The sequence below is a fragment of the Vipera ursinii genome (assembly GCF_947247035.1).
Source record: "Vipera ursinii genome assembly, chromosome: 8".
NCBI classification, from domain to species: Eukaryota; Metazoa; Chordata; class Lepidosauria; order Squamata; family Viperidae; genus Vipera; species Vipera ursinii.
The window spans coordinates 16,693,647-16,710,826 of NC_139519.1; the positions used below are offsets into that span (position 1 = coordinate 16,693,647).

The 17,180-nt window shown below is 43.1% G+C and overlaps 1 protein-coding gene across 1 annotated transcript in view; it reads right to left on the minus strand.

Annotated features, from left to right (window-relative positions):
* ROBO3 (roundabout guidance receptor 3) overlaps window positions 1–17,180 on the minus strand; it is a gene marked incomplete at its 5' end in the record, with an annotated part of 235,330 nt that overhangs the window by 36,560 nt on the left and 181,590 nt on the right. Inside the window, 2 exons of the mRNA XM_083368521.1 lie at window positions 8,529–8,700; window positions 13,149–13,273. Coding sequence (XP_083224647.1) covers window positions 8,529–8,700; window positions 13,149–13,273 — 297 coding nt within the window. The remainder of the gene's footprint in view (window positions 1–8,528; window positions 8,701–13,148; window positions 13,274–17,180) is intronic.

Below are 17,180 nucleotides of genomic sequence, written 5' to 3' on the forward strand. Positions count from 1 at the left end.
CCTGGTTGGCAGGCTGGAAGCAATTAAAGCAGGCGCACAAGGGTCTCAACATGCCGAAATAATATTTATTGTAGAAAAGCTACAAACCCATGAGGAAAGGATTCCACAATTGCTGTGCATTGGATGTGAGGTGTATTTATACTGCAATCGCTGTCCCAATTCTTAATTCTCATACCCTTTTCTCCTGCCTGCTCTACGTAAAGGACTAGACGTGGCTCTCTAGGGTAGAAGATTCAATTTCCATTTACCTCTGGACTTTCTACCTAATCCTATTTGCCTCCCCACATCCACCTTATTTCGGACATGGGGTCAAACGTGCTTCAGGATCTAAGTTGTTAGCAACGTAGCTTCTGGTGGGTGATCTCCAAGTTAGCGGCTTCTCATTCTTGGCAGTACATCATTGAAATGTTTCCTGGGATATTGAGTTCTTCTCTTTTCAAAATGTCTCTGAGTGACACCAGCAGCATTGTGGGTAATTGAAAGCAGCGGGGGTCCAGGGGAGGGATGAACAATAGCAAGACCAGCCCTATCACAACCAGCAGTGAGAATTACCTATGCCTTTTCCTTTGATGTTTTTTAGCCACCCATTTCCTCTTCCTAGAAGACAGAACTGTATGAACCACATAAAATATTTTGAGTCTTCCAAACAAGCTGTGGCCATCAGATGGGCTGACGGCTTGTCTCCCATCCCAACAATGAAACAAGAGCTAACTGCCTTCTTGACTTCTACACAGATAGCTAAGTGTTCTCTTTGAGCACAAACTTGGCCACAGCCCTTGTTCAAGACTGCCAGGGATTGAGGACCCACCGGTGGGAGTGAGGCACCACACACCCTCGCAGTGTTGTAAGATTCATCATGTCTCCTTCACACATGCTGTTCACGCAGACTGGTAAATCTGCATGTGTGAATCACGTCTGTGGGATATAAAGATGCAGAGAAGGGGAGACAATAATAGAAACGCTTTAGCATGGTGAGCAGACTGAACTCTTATGAATGCAATGAAAGGCCTCGCTTTCCTTTTTTTTTGTCTCCCACTCATCGAAATGGAGCCATTGTTTCTTTTTTACACATAAATTGTTTGCTGCAGAGGAAGAAAACACATGAAAGTATTTCTTGGGCAGAGGCTAGGACCAAGGTAGAATTAACATTGCAGAAATATATACTTCTCCTTTCCTCCACCCCTCCCTTGCGAGCACTCTCGAGTTTGCCTCCGATTGAACATGGCAAAAGAAATATGTAATCAGCCAGCGATACAAAACATTTGGCTGAGATCTAATAATAAGAAATCAGTCTGACTGCTGTTAAATAATTTTGCTCAATACATTGCTTACGTTAGAAGTATCTGCCTAACATCTGCACAGACTTTGAAAAAGATGAAAGAGATATTTAGAGCTATATACAGCACTCTAATTTCCAAGACCTGTGTGAGAGATATATAGGAAAGAAAACCCGTGTTCTTTGATTTTAGTTTAACGTAACATTTTTACATTACTGTGGATTATAAACAGGATGAGGTGTGAACATCCCAACTACAGTTTGCTCAATATGGAATGGTTAAAACAGGTCATGACTTAGCTTGAGGTATTGACCCAACTGCTGACAAGAGGTCATCACCAACTGAATGTCCATGGCAGAACTGATTCAGCATTATTTCATTAAATCATCACTAGCCATTGTTTATCCACTTGCAGGACGAAGGCCTCTTCCGCATGTATCCAACCAGTACGATTCCAATCCATTTCATCAAATACAGATTTAGAAGCAAAAGAACTTCTTATGAGCTGGGGAAAAAAGCTAGCAGCTGGGCTAACCAAATAAGCAACCCCCGGCTTAGTTGAGAAGTGTTTCGTTCTTCTCCAAGCACTTGGTGTGGGTGCCAGTTTTATGGTGGATCAATCTGATTGATCCGTGGCACTCAAGGGAGCTTGCTCTGACAGTATGAGCAATGACACTAAATAACAACCTTATTGAACACAGGCAAAACTGAAGCACATGAGCAGAGGGAGGAGAGGGGAAGGAGAACGGCAGGTGGGCAGGAAAGGGTTACTAGCCAGAACTTGAACGATTAAAAGAGCACCTCTGTCTTTAGAGAAACAGCCATTAATCGAAGCTGAAATATTATCCGACTTCTTTCGGTCAGCGTACTGAGACACAAACATTTGATGGGAGTAAAGGGTAGGGGTGGGGTGTTGTTTTTTTTCCTAAAGAGACCCAGACTGCAGGACTGGAGAAGCAAAATGCATTGGGATCAGAAATAAAAGGCAGCCATGTGGAATGACCACATTCAGACTTTTATCCACCCATCCACTCCTCCACAGTACAATATCCCATATCAACCCTTCCTGACTTCCCATTCCCGCCCCCTCAAGCACGTTTTCCATGGCTGCTGAGCACATTCAGCTCCTACTGAGATACTTTGAGGATTCCCCCTCCCCAATTTCCTCTCAGATTTTCTCTCCCCCCCCTTTTAAACTGCCAGGCTTTGGGCTTCTCCCAATCTGCTGATGGTGTCCTTCTTTATCCTCATGCTAATGGGAAATGCTGGAGGAACAGGGGACAATCTGTTCTCTCCTCGCTCTTCTAGGAATCTGGCTAGCACAGGGTTTCGTGTGTTGTTGGGTTAATGCTCTCTGAATTCCGTGTTTTAGGCTTCCCTTTATAAAGGCACCATGTCTACCTAAAAAGGAGCAGAAAAATAAATGCTGTTACGTTTGATGCACTAAAGTTCTAGAAGCCATGTTCCAGAAGCATTTCATAAACAGCAGGGAATGGCTCTTTTAATTTTGCTAATATTTTTCATGGTGATTTGAAAAATGTGTATTGGCCTTTATAGGAAGCTCCGTTTGTTTGTTTTTTAATGGATCAACTAGACAGGAAATGCTTAGAGTTTTCAGATCAGCTGACAGCCCGCAAACCCAAATCACATCATAATTATTTATCCTCTGTACTTAAAAGTCATCTATTACTCCCTAAAGGATCGCCAAGGTGGCTTACAAACTGCATGAAACTGGATATTATTTGCCTTTGGATATGAGCCAAACATTTCCTGGACAGATAAAGTGATTCTCATTCTGGCCCACTTTCATTCCACTGTGGGCTGGAAAGTAATTTTGTGAAGGGGAAAGTTCAAAAGCAAATGCCCTCTTTTGATGTGGCAGTCCTTATACTCTGCTGTCATTGTGATTAATGCTCACAATTAAGAGGTAGGCTCAGCTTTGATTCCCTGCCACTAAAGAAAACATGAAAAGACTAGATTAAGCAGGCTCCCCCCCCCCCCCGCAACACACACACTGGTGATTTCCTAAATTGCAAAGATGAGTAAATATTTATACATCTGAAGTCTTAATGTTGACTGAAGTGCAACAAGAAGATCTGCCTTGGTGTCAGGTTGCTCACTGTATCCTAAAATTCCCCACAGCTTTTTCCTCAAAAATAATTGAAAAGTTGAAATTTTCTGAGATTGTAGAGTATTAGGTGATTATGACCTTCTCACACACAACATCTTGAGGAAGATGGTTTTAATCATGCAAATTCTGGCAAGCATCTTATTATTGATTTGATTCTTGCCTTTATTATTTTTGCAAAACTGAAGGTGGCAAACATATTTTCCCCACAACAACACTCTGAGTGAGTACAGCTGAGAGAGAATGCTTGGCCCAAAGTCACCCAGCTCTCTTTCATATCTAAGCCAGGACTAGAACTCACTGTCTCCTGGTGATTGGCCCAAAGTTACCCAGCTCTCTTTCATGCCTAAGGCAGAACTAGAACTCACTGTCTCCTGGTGATTGGCCCAAAGTTACCCAGCTCTCTTTCATGCCTAAGGCAGGACTAGAACTCACTGTCTCCTGGTGATTGGCCCAAAGTCACCCAGATCTCTTTCATGCCTAAGGTGGGACTAGAACTCACCAACTCCTGGTGATCAGCCCAAAGTCACCCGGCTGTCTTTCATGCCTAAGGCAAGACTAGAACTTACAGACTCCTACTTTCTATTCTGATGTCTTCCCCACTAGACCAAACTGGCTCTTGTGAGAGTTCAGCCATTTTGGGGGAGAAACCAGAGCTATCCTATAACACTGCATGATGATACCTGGAGCTTGAAAATATCACCAGCTTCTATACGTAAACAGCTTGCTTGATCTACTGCCCTTCTTAGAAGCAAGTTTTCAGAGGGGAAAAAGAAGCATCAGGGTTAGCTTATCATGCCAGCTTTCTGAGAGATGCATCTTACTCTTCCCCAGAGGCTCAAACCAAAGAAGTGGCCAAACTCCATCAGCAGGTAGTGAGCTACCTGCTCTGCCCATTATTTACAGCCCTAATTACTCTCCATCGACTGGGAAGCAGCAAACGGACAAAGGGCGATGAAAAGTTCACACACAATTGAATTTCCCAGTAACAATCAGCAGTGAAAGCCTGCACAAGGGGAGGGGAGGAAGGGGGCCTGAAAAATCAATCATGGCAAAGGAGCTGGCTTTGGACAGACACATCTGTTGCGCCTGCCAAGCCTTGAGCATGAGGGACTTGCACCCGTCCGTCGTTGTGCACGAAGGGGTCTGATCATTGCTCCTCTCCCGCTACCCCATCCAGGCTGCCTTGCCAAATCTCCCATGCAGGAGGGAAACTGCTTGATGTCTTTGGTGACATGCGTGGGTGCAATCAGCAAGACATTGCAGAAGCCCAGATTCTGAAACCTTGAGCGCCACATGCCAGGGACAGAGAAGGGCACAAGGAGCCAGTTAGCTGCTTGGCTCAGCTGAGTTGCTAATGCCTCCCTAGCAGATTCTGGGCACACAACTCTTTTTTAAAAAAGAAAGTATTGCTTTGTGTAATTTTTTTTAACAAGTGACACAAAAGAGCCCCCTCTCCTGCCTTGTGTGCTAGAGCAGTTTAGGAAGAGAATATGCCTCTTTCTGTTGCCTTAGAAACCCAGCTGGCGATTCTGCAACTAAAGGAGGATTTCAGGTTACAAACTCCTTTGTCTTCTTAATCTCTTCCCATTTTCCTCCACCAATGGGTCAGGTGTTGCCATTTTTTTAAAAAAAGGGGGGGGCAACAGAGGAGGCCTCTAATCAGGATAAATAATTGGTATAGAGAGGGAAGCTCTAGGGAAGAAAGTGAGTGCAAAACCTTTGATTTCCAGATCATTAATTCTGCAAGGTAATAACTCAGCCAAGCCTGTTTGCAGCTGGAATGGATAAAGGCGATATCAGCTGGAGCACCAGAGTCTTTGGGCCATGATAGTGCCTAACATCTCCTGCAAGAGCCAGATCCAGATGTTCCAGAAACAGCATTGTGAGATTGACAATGGCTGGGAATGCAGACTAGACAGAATGTGGACAGAAGCTGCTTAACCTTCATATGATTTAGACCTGTGTTTCTGAACTTTACTGTAGGAGTTGAGCAAGCTGAACTGGAAGGTGGAGTTAAACGTACCATCAGTTTGGAGTCAATACATTGTCACAAGAGACCCAAGTCCAGCCTTACCCCCTGTGAATTCTGTTGACCCTTATCTAGCACCAATTTAGCTTTGGCCATTAGTTGACTAGATTCTTGTGTATAGGAAGCAATAATAAGCTGTTCTGTGCTTTGAACTCAACAAATATTCCTGGTCGTTTTCAGCTGACACTTAGTGACTTTAAGCTAACAGAATAACAGTTGGAAAGGATCTTGGAGGTCTTCTAGTCCAATCCCCTGCTCAAGCAGGACACCTGATATGATTTCAAACAAATGGCTGTCCAATGTCTTATTAAAAACCATCAGTGATGGAGCACCCACAACTTCTGGAGGCAAGTTTTTCCACTGGTGAATTGTTCTCACTGTCAGGAAATTTCTCCTTAATGCTAGATGGTTCTCTCCTTGAATATTTTCTTTAAATTTCTCTTTGTTCTACCTTCAGTTGCTTTGGAGAATAGGCTGACTCCCTCTTCTTTTGGGGTCAGCACCTCAATTATTGGAATGCGACCAGCCCTTCTCTTCATTAGTCTAAACATACCCAATTCCTGCAACCATTCTTCATATGTTTTAGCCTCCAGTCTCCTAATCATCTTTGTTCCTCTTTTCTGCACTCTTTCTAGACTGAGTGTCAATGTTTGTTTGTTTTTTTAAAAAAAAATATCCTGCTGGCTGGGGAATTCTGGGGATTGAAGTCCACACCTCTAGTGCTACTGTTATAGACACTAAATTGATGTTGAATTTAATCACGGCAGCAAGACTTTTAGTAGCGCAATATTGGAAGAAGGAGGAACTGCCGACTATAGAAGAGTGGACTTTGAAAGTTTCTAACTTGGCGGAAATGGCAAAGATTTCAGCATATTTGAAAGAACAATCGCAACAGAGATATATCGTGGAATGGAGAAGATGGATTGAATACATTCAGAATAAATACGGGACTAAAAAGTTTCATCTAGCATTGGAATAAGTAGGGGATTTTTATGATGCATAATTAGTTATCTGTTATTAGTTATTAATAGAGTTAAAGTGCGATAGAATTTAATGTTTTATTTTTGTTGTTAGCATATTTTAGCCTATGCTTGTATCACTATACCCTGTATTCAGCTCTGGGAAGTTGGGGAGGGGGGAGGGGAGGGGAGGGGAGAGGGGAGGGGAGGGGGAGGAGGGAGTTTTTTGTATTTAAAAATGTTTGTAAAACTTTTTAATAATAAAAAAAAGAAGTCCACACCTCTTCAAATCATTAAAGGTGAGAAACACTGATTGGGATTGTTATTTCTGAACCCTTGGTGCTATTTGCAGGCATAGCTTTGGAGGTACCTCTCTTCCCCCTCTACTAAAGAGGACTTGCAATTTGACGTTTTACTAGGGACTCCTTTTGCTTTGGCAAAGTGCAACCTGCTTGGAAGGTGGGCAGCCGAAATAGAGTTATGAGAGCAGTTCTGGGGGGGGGGGAAAGAAAAGAAATACCCAGCACTTTTCAGAGACAGCAGTGAGAGAAAGAAACCTGCCTATTCAGCTCTTATCTCTCTTCTCCCCCTCCTCTTTTTAATTCTTTCCAGTAGTTTTATTTCTAGCAATAAAAGTGAGGGGTCCTCTGATCCAGACCAGCCTGTTTTTTTCTGGCATCTGAACATTGCCAAGGAAACTCTCCCCGTATAAAATTAACTGCAGAAAGCCGAAGGAGGGAGGCGGAAGAAAAATCCTTCTGGGGTTTGGGGAGAAATCATTAACAATTCCCTGCTGCCCATGAAAATGAAATGCCACCAGGAAGAAGCTGGAAGACCAGAGAAAGATCTGCTAGCTTTCCCCCCCCCACACACACACACACAAAAACACCACCACCACTGGACAGAAAATGTCCACCGTCTAGTTTCTTCCTGACCTGGAGTTCTTCAGACAGGGTTGAAATTACATGCAATGCTCTTCCCCGTGGTGGGAAGTAAATTGAAAACATCTGGCAGGCATCGGCTTCTCATTTATCATTTGAGGGGATCATTTACAAAGTATCTGTGATATTTGTGGCTTATCCATTGGCCCCTTCTTGCAACCTCTCCTCATCTCTCTCTCTCTCACACACACACATGCACAAATCTTTTTAGGTTGGTAGGTGGGAGGCTGGAACTCTTTTCCTGCCTGCCGAAAGTTAAAAGAAATGGGATCAAAGCTTGCTTGTGCTTGGTAGATGTAATTGACTAAATCTTCTGCTCCTCTGGGTAAGTGACTTATCCCCGTACACCAATAGTATCTGATTGGTTGGAAAGCAGCTGTTCTCTGACTCCTGCCAGCTGTTGTAAAGGGCAGTCAAGGGAGGATGACTGCCCTTCCTCTCTATCCGCCCACTTTTATGAAGGGGGAGTATAAAGGAGACAGGGACAGGATTCCCATTGTCACAGCTTCAGTTTTGACATCGTTCCTGCCTGGCGTGAAAGACCAGATTCACCCGTGAAGGTCTGCTTAAATTGACTTATTGCTAACTAGCCTATGCACAGAAATCTTGTCAACTAACGGTTAGTACCTGCTTGAACTTAGTTAAGGGTCCACAGAATTCAAGGAAGGGAAATTGGATTAGTCTGCTTGTGGCTACATAAGGATTCTAGGCTTTTTTTAACTCCCCGCCCCCCCAGGTTCTACCATTCTTTCTCTTATAGTTCTTATTTTACAAGCCAGAAGAGAAAAATGATGCCCCCGGTTCCAGTAAACAGTTTGTGAAATATGGTTGGCCAGAGAAAGTAACTTTAGCCCCAAATACCTCTGGATGTGCTAAAATTATTCCCTTCATGATTAATTGAATTGGGATGTTCACACAATACCCTGATCTCCTGTTGAGCTTATTGTGTGAACATGAAGTGCCACCAAACTTTAGCAAGAGACTTTGGGAAATTGTCTAACCCAGGTTCCTTGAGATGGCCCTTTCTATCCTTAACATGGAGTATACTGAAATTGCCTACCTCCCCCAATTTCTCCATTACTGTTATGAGGACCTTTTCTGTAGCTTCTCTGGGATTGGAGCAATATATACATTGTCCCTCCTTTTTGACTGAAAGGAAAGCAATTCAACTTCACTCTCTTAAACACTTACCATCTTCCACTTCCAGGAGAGCCTTGGCAAGGATGCTTCCGGCCACGCTAATGGCCTGGCACATGTAGTAGCCTGAATCTGAGGTCTGGACATCCACAATTGTCATCTCGCCACTTGGAGCTACAGAAAAGCGGCCGGTAGCTTGAGGGGACTGGCTGGGAAAAAGAAGAACCTGTAGCAATGGAGAAGAAAGAGGAAAATGTCCAATGAGGGGAATGGCTGGGAGCTATTACAGAATTCCAATATAATTTTCTTTTCACATCCTTTTTATGCTAATCCATCCTTTACTGAGACCGTTATGAGAAGACCATCTCAAGAAGTACTGAAGCAATTGCATTTTAACAGGTTTTTGACAGTGGACATCCCTGTCTGAGACCAGTTCTTATTTGGGAATTATAGGAGGCTGCTGCAAATTGAATTCCTACAACATTTCCCCTTCTCCGGAATAGAACAGAATTATAACTTTTAAATAAAACATGAACATACAGGAAACTGTACTGCATTTCAAAGGTACTTTTAGAACAAATCAAGGTCTAGAATTATGGGGTGATCTTCACTTGTTCTCACTGCCTTTCATTTAATAAATCACCATTTCTTGAGAATGGAGGCTACAAGGAGGTGTAGGTTGTCTAAAACTGGAAGGGAAAGGTTTTACAACTTCTCTGGAGACATGACGACTGAGACAAGAGTTCTTGAGGTTAAGATTCACTATGCCTCATTCCTGAGGTAGGAAATCATGGCTCTCTAATATGTCTGAAGTATTCTACAATGCTTAGGCATGGGCCACAGCCTTTATTAGTCTCCTCCACTCACACTGTTTGCCTACACAGAGCAAACAGTCCCAAACATGCCAAGTTAGACAACTTTGCAGACAAATGGCCTGCCTTCAGAGGCTTCCCATTAATGATCCTTCTACCAAACCACCTGGTTTTGACCGGCCTGGCTCTGTCTGAACGAAACTGAACTGAATTAGATGTGATACTGGAAAAAAGGTGCCTCTGCCCTGTATCAGCGGGGATAGAAAGTTTCCCCTTGTTGTGATTGTGGTGCTGATATGAAAACTATTACACATATTGTACAAGATGGTCCATGATATGTGTTCTCTAGTTCCCTAGAAGATCTGCACAAAGCAACATCAGAGGTGATCTCCTGGATAGCTGAACTGGGCACCCAGTTAGGAGGCCACCCCCATCAGAAGTTTTTGTATATACAGGGAGTCCCCCGACTTAAAACAATTTGTTTTAATGACTGTTCAAAGTTACAACGGCACTGGAAAAAGCGATTGATGACGATTTTCCAGACTTACGACCGTTGCAGCATCTCCATGGCCACATGACTCTTGGCAACCGACTCATATTTATGAGATGTCCCAGGATCGCGTGACCCCATTTGGCGACCTTCTGACAAGCAAAGCTGGATTTGCGTAACGAGTGTGTGACTAACTTCAAAACCCTCAGGGATTCCCCTAACAACTGCAGCAAGAAAAGTTGTAAAATGGGACGAAACTCTCACTTAACAACTGTCTCACTTGAGCCACAGAAATATTTTTGGGCTCAGTTGTGGTCGTAAGTCGAGGGCTACCTGTAACTACGTGGATTGTGTGTCTACGTTTACTGCTTTCCTGTCACGTTCTCATCGTATGCTAAATAAATAAATAAATAATAAAAAAGGGCTTCCCAACCATGTCTGCTCCTGTAACTTAGGGAAGAGCTAAGCCAGAGATAGGCAGACTTGGTTCTTTTGTGACTCGTGGACTTCAACTCCCAGAATTCCTGAGCCAGCCATGCTGAGGGGAAAGGGAGAGGTTTCCATACTGAGCCATGCTGGCTCAGGAATTCTGGGAGTTGAAGTCCACGAGTCACAAAAGAGCCAAGGTTGCCTACCCCTGAGCTAAGCCTACCCATTCTCTCTATGGGGCAGGGAGAAAAAAAAGAGTCCATGTGATCAGTTTTCTGTCAGAGATTTTAACTCTGAACTCACCAAATGATCTCTAAGACCCCCCCAAAGAAACCTCCCACATCCTAAAATGCTACGATTCTGTGAATATGACATCTGCTTCACTGAATGAAGTTTGGCCCTTGCTCTAGAGCAGGGGTGTCAAATTGCCAGCCTGCGAGCCAGATGTGTCATGGCGAAAGTACACCCACCCAATTGCCGGCAATGGCAAAAAAAAGTCAAGATCCATCGTGATACCTCACGTGACGTTGCGAGTTCGACACCCCTGCTCTAGAGCAAATGATCCCCTCCCCTCCTCAAATGGCACTAGACCTCCTTGCTTCCCCTTCCCCCTTCCTTTCTATCACTGATCCTCTTAGGATGCATGTAATTGACACAATAATAGCTCCCTGCTATTTAAAGGCATCTTAGAAACTCCAATTGTTCATTCCAACAGACTGGCTCTCCCGAGGAGTCTTATCCCATACATCTGGATGACACAAGCAGCTTTAGCTTGTAAGGCAAAATCTTGGCTCCTGTTGGCAGTCCAGTAGAAAAAAAACAGCATCATCCTTGGAATTATAAAGCATATTTTTCTCAAATCCTCTCCTTCGTTTATTTTTAACCTAAAGTCTGGGAGAGATCAATCCACATAAAAACTCACGGAATTAAGAGAACTGTGACACCACGTTTTTTAACCAAAATGAAAAGGATGCAGTAGCTATTATGACGTTCTGTAAGCTCCTGTGGCTAAATAGTCTATATTTTGAAAAAAAACAAAACTGAATTATCATTTTGCCCTGTTTTCTAATATAGTACGCAGCTTGATGACCTGCAAATCAGTGAGGAAGTTCTCCAAGAACGCGCACCTGCTCAAGACATTGCTATTTATATCTCCAGATTGTCAACAATGTGGGTGCCAAAAGAAACGGGAAGACATTCAAATCCTTTTTTTAAAAAAGAGTATGTAGAGGATTGTAGACTAGAAGACAGCTGTTTATGACATGGTCTGCTGACGTGGTTTTGCAATTCCCAATGTTTAATACAGCAAGTACAATTACAAGCATCCACTGAAAATGTAATTTGTGACAAACCAAACATGTTAAATACAAGAGTGATTTAATGTACTGCCTAATCCGATCCTGGGGTAAAGGCTGGTTTCTACAACTTATTTTATAGGACATCCCAGAATATGGCTCAAGGTGTACAGAAGGTTTACAGAAGGCTGAAACCCCACCTTCTCCTATTTTACACTAGTGAAAGTTGGGATTCTAGACCACATAGATCCTTTAATCTTAAAGTTGATACTTTTGCTGTGGGAATCCTTTTTTCCCCCAGCCTACAAAACGCTTCTATAGTCCTTAGGTCATGTACAAACCACCTTCATTGTCTGTATTTCCATAAAGATACAAACATCAACTAATGGGAAAATACTTCCCATAATGGGAAAATACCGCTGACTTTAGAGTCAAGACAAGAAATCATTTTTTGCTCAAGGACCATCTTCATCAGGGATAGCCTCTCATGCATTGAAGCTGGCCAATATTAGAGACGAAATCTGATCAGTTTGCAACCCTGTAGGAATTCATAACACTTTAACATCCTCTCTCTCTCTCTCTCTCTCTCTCTCTCTCTCTCTCTCTCTCTCTCTCTCTCTCTGACACTCCTTTTCTGTTGGCAGCATGAGATTGGGGAAAATATGAAATTAAACCAAGAACTGACTCTAGTACTTTTCCCATTGCATTGTATCTTAATTCTGAATGGAAGTCTATCCTTAGTCATGGAAGTTCATTGGATAACTTCATGCAAATCATTATTTATCAGTCTAATTTTCCCAATAGAGGAACTGTGAACTGTGAGAGAACCAATTGCTAGCTTGAGCCACAGGGAGAAATGTGAGGAATAAATCTAATAAGCCATACAACCAGGAGGTTCTGGGTGGCTAAGTGAGGGGCACAGTCTTAGTCATCCCAGCTGTCATAACGGCAACTGCAAGATTGTCATTTCCCATCCCATTTTCCTGTGTTTTTTTTGTTTTTCATCCAGTTGTACTCAGGATTAGCACCCCTACAGATAAGGTTAGAAGATTATACGAACCTTTATTACACCCTGTATAATCACAGGAGGATTAAAACGGAAAAACGGCAGGAATCAATTGTCTACAGAAGCCCATTTTCATAAACCCTTCCTAAAATTTCAACTTGATCACAGGTATTACAAGGGACATTTAACCTTCAGACAGTTTGCACTGCCCTGGAAGCAGAGTTAGTTAACTAATTTATTCCTTCCCCCCCAAAAAAAAACAACAATACACAAGTTGGTTCAATTGGCTGTATTTTGAAGCTTGCACAACTCTGTGCCCCCCCTCCATGATCCTGTTGAATGTAGCAATAGCACTTAGACTTATATACCACTTTACAGTGCTTTACAGCCCTCTCTAAGCAGTTTCAAGAGTCAACCTATTGCCCCCAACAATCTGGCTCCTCATTTTACCAACCTCAGAAGGGTGGAAGGCTGAGTTAAACCTTGCGCCAGAGAGAATCGAACTGCTGGCAGCCGGCAGTCAGCAGAAGTAGCCTGCAGTACTGCATTCTAAACTCTGCACCACCACATCATGATGTGAGAATAGGGTCAAAATGCAAGCTACAAGCACACTCTCTCACACCTATGTGCCTGTGAACTTACCTGACTCCCTTCCTTCTGCCAGAACACAGCTGGTGGTGGATTTCCTTTGGTCTCACACTGGAAGGTCACAGTGCGGCCTTGGGTCACAATCTGGTCCCGTGGGCGGGTAACTAACTGAGGTGGGACTATAGACAAAAAAAAAAGAGATGGAAGAAAGATGATATCATGGGTCAGTCAGACCAGCAGCTCTTTAGCAATGTTTGCATTTAAAGGCTAACAAGGTAAAAAAACCCTGGGGGATGGGGTGGGGGTGGGGATAAAGGAGAGAGGGGGCCTTTTTTCCTTTAGGAAGATTGAAAGCTCCCTTATATCAAATCCAGCCACTGGGTCATCCCCGACCTCAGTGTAGTCAACATTCACCCAAGGTCCTCCAGATGTGCTGGAAGGACAATTGCAGAATTCTTCCAGAGCTATAGTCTCAACAGAGTTCAAATCTAGGCTACGGTCTTTTTCCAGTTCTATCAAGAAATGCTGAGAATTGAGCCCGGACTTCATTTTTTTGTCAGCCCTTGGCTTCATCCTGAACCACCAGCTCCTTTGCCATGGGAACTCAGTATTCTGGGAATGTGTCCTGGTTAATCCCTCTCTCCATTTTGCCTATTCCGGATAATCCTAAAGGAGAAGGATCAATGGTCTTAGCAGTTCCCAAAGTAGCAGCTTCAGAGTTTGGGTAACTCAGAAGAACAGCTTTACAAGGAAAGAAAAGAGGGTGATTCAAAGCATTGGGAGGTGCCAAAGACAATTTAAAGAAAAAGAAGAAAAGACACCAAACAAAGGAGAACAGTTTTTTTTTGAGAGAGAGAGAGAGCCCTGAGATTTTCTCTTTTTTTAAAAAAACACCCAATACATGCATGCGAAGAATATCAATTTGCAATGGAAGAAGGCATTTAAGAAGTCTGAGGGAGGCCACAAAAGGAACAAGTCAGCTAAATCAACCACCCAAGCATGAATAATGTCTCGGATGTAAATTCCTCTCTTTCGGAGCACTTCTGGCTTTTTGAAAAGCTTCCCCCCCCCCCATCTCAGCTCTCAATGCAAGACAAATGACAGTCAGGTTTTACAAATGCTAATCACTTTCCTTATCACCTCTCCTCCCTTCCCTCTCTTCTATGGAGAAAAGGGAGAAGGCGGCATGTTCCTAGCCCCTCTTGCAGGAGGAGGGGTAAAGCATTGATGGGGCATTAGGTGCTGTTGAAAACAACAACACTTTCAGGTGTGCCATTGTCGTGCGAGGCTCTGCAAGCCTCTCCTTAATTAAGTTACAGATTGGTGGGTTACCCACATGCTAATCAGGAGAGATGTATGAGCCTATAAGAGAAATGGTGGGCTTGCTTGCTTCCTTGTCTTCAGCCATCTTCCCTTGGACAACATCCATAGAAAGAAAAGAGGGGTGGGAGGGAAATCCCTGCTGATTGTTAATAGTTATTGATTGACAGGAGAAATGTTTGGTTGGGAGGTAGAATGGAATACGTGCAGATAGAATTTAAATGGGAAGTTAGTGCTGAAGGGCTGGATGGCTTTCATCTCTTGCACTGGTTTCCTTAAACTAACCCTTGTGTTGGGGTTGATACTAGGCAGGAAAAGAGAAGGGATATTACTATACTTCAGAAACAGTGATGTAAGTGACAATAGGGATCAAAAGGCTGCCCAATCAAAGAAATGAGCATCTGAAGAAACATGATATCAATTCATCCTGTATTGAAATAGTCTACTGCAATTCCCTTTTGGAACATGTGTTGCCAACACAGCCAGGTGATTAGCAGAGATTTGGTCCTTGGGGTGACAGCATCCTGCTTTAAGCATCCTCTCCAAAAAAGCTTGCCTATTGGTTAGTTATTGTTACAGCCAAAGTAGGACTAGTAGTTGTATGTTCTCGTTCCCTGATAGCCCCCATCAACATGGACAATGGAAAGAAATTATGGGAATTCTAATTCAGCATAGAAAGAGGACAACTCTTTGCCTACTGTATATAATATCAGAGGACATCCAGGAAAAATCTTATTTTTCTCTCCAGTCTCTAGGTTATTATTATTATTATTATTAGGTTAAGCTAAGAGCTGCAGTTGGAAACAGTCCATTTCATCATAATAAACTAAATTTGATCTGATTTTAATTTAAAAGGAATTAAATACAATCCTGTTCAAACACTATGTTTAACTGGGTCGTGCTTGGTGTTAATGTGGAGTCCTTGATGCTCTCTGAACTCAATTATTAGATGTTTCATTAACCAACTAGGTAACATGATCAAATTATCAGCATGAGAATCATCATATGTTACCTAGCTGGGCAATGGCATGTCTGCAGGTAAACAACCAAGTTCAGAGAGCACCAAAGATTCCATAGTTCAACGATGAGCTACAAATATTCTCTTCTATTGATGTTAATACCATACCATGTTCTAATCTGATGGAGTTGTTTGGAGTTAAACCCACTTCCTCCAGTCCTATGTAAAGTGGAAATAGGGACCTTTATTTTATCCTCCCTTGTGTTGCAGGCAAAAATAATTCTACTTTTTCCAGTCCCACAGTCCTGTGTGTGTGTGTGTGTGTGTGTGTGAGGGAGAAGTAGAAGGAGGGAAGGACAGAGAGATACAGAAAGATGGTGGGATTGGTGTATGTCCCTCAACACTGACCCAGGATGGGATGACTGCAAATGGTTCTCCCGTTTTGTTGTCTGGATTTTTTTTTAAAAAAGGGGGATGGGTGGGACTTACAACATCTCAGTCTCCTTTGTGGTGACCAGGACACCATCAAAAAGGGCTCCTCCCCATTGTCTCCAGGATGGCAATTCCATAGATCAGCCGTGTTGTCTCTAAACACGGCCATAAAAATGTCCTTCTTCCCAACATATTTAATAACAGCCTCTGTCAGATTTAGAGTGAAGACTCAAGAGCAAATTTCTTGTTCTATCATCATGGTCATGCATTGGGGGGTGTCCATTTGACTCTGGGGCACAATTGTATGCCCTTCCTCTAGATGTAACAAAACAGGGAGAAAAATAGCAGGGAAGAGAACTCTACAAAAGCTATTCAGATTCAGTGGTAATGAAGCTCACACCAATCATATTTTTAAAGCATTAAAAATGCAATATTCCTTACTAATTGCCAGTTGTTTTGACATCTTATTCCACAAAACTGGGGTAGGAAAAATTATAGTTTGAAGTTGCCCGCTTAAGATTTTATGAGCGCCTGGGGGCACTCAGGTGTTTGGGATATTTCCTGTCTTGATTTTATCATCCTGACATCTGAATGCATGGAGGGATCATGGCAGGTAACCCAATCGCCCCTCAACCATCAAAGGCCTGGGGTCAAATCCTACTGATGCAACAGTCTGCAGTTTTTATAACTTGAGCCTCCGGGTTATATTTCGCTCCTCAGAGCATTGAGAAGCAGCCTCTTGTCTCGAGGATCGTAAATCTTGGAGGAGAGGCTGGGTGGTAACACAAAGGACGCACCAGCATTTCATTGAAGGTCAGCCTTTGCCCCACAACCAATTCTCAAGCAATCAATGGGCGAGGATGTATTTGTGAAACGAGGATGACCCTTTCTATTGGTAGCTTTCTGTTGGCACAGCAGAAATCAGCAATCTCAGGATGTTGCAACCAGGGGTGGCTGGCTGGTCAAGGGCCATTTGCTCCAACATGTGCCTGGATGCAGGTTAAAGGACCTCTGACCTTTCAGAGCAAGAGCTGGCTGATGCCACCTGCTTTATAATCAAATAAAAATGCAAATGGAAGAGAAAGGGGGTGGGTGGGCAGCTTTTGTTAATTTGTCTCTTTGGTTAATAATTGCTGGGAAAGCCCCTTCCCAAATTATAAATGCAGCCAGACTCAGCCACAGCCCCAGTTACTTCAAAGACCAGTCAAAGCTGGATGATGGAAAGGATTTGGTGACTCAAGAAATTCATCGTTGCCCCCCAGCACTGCTCTGCCTTGTCTTTTTTTTTTTTGATACTTCCTTGCTTCAAAGGGGAAAGATAAAACAAGGGCAAGATTGGCTTGGTATGCCTGAGGAAACGTTCCTGTTACCCACAA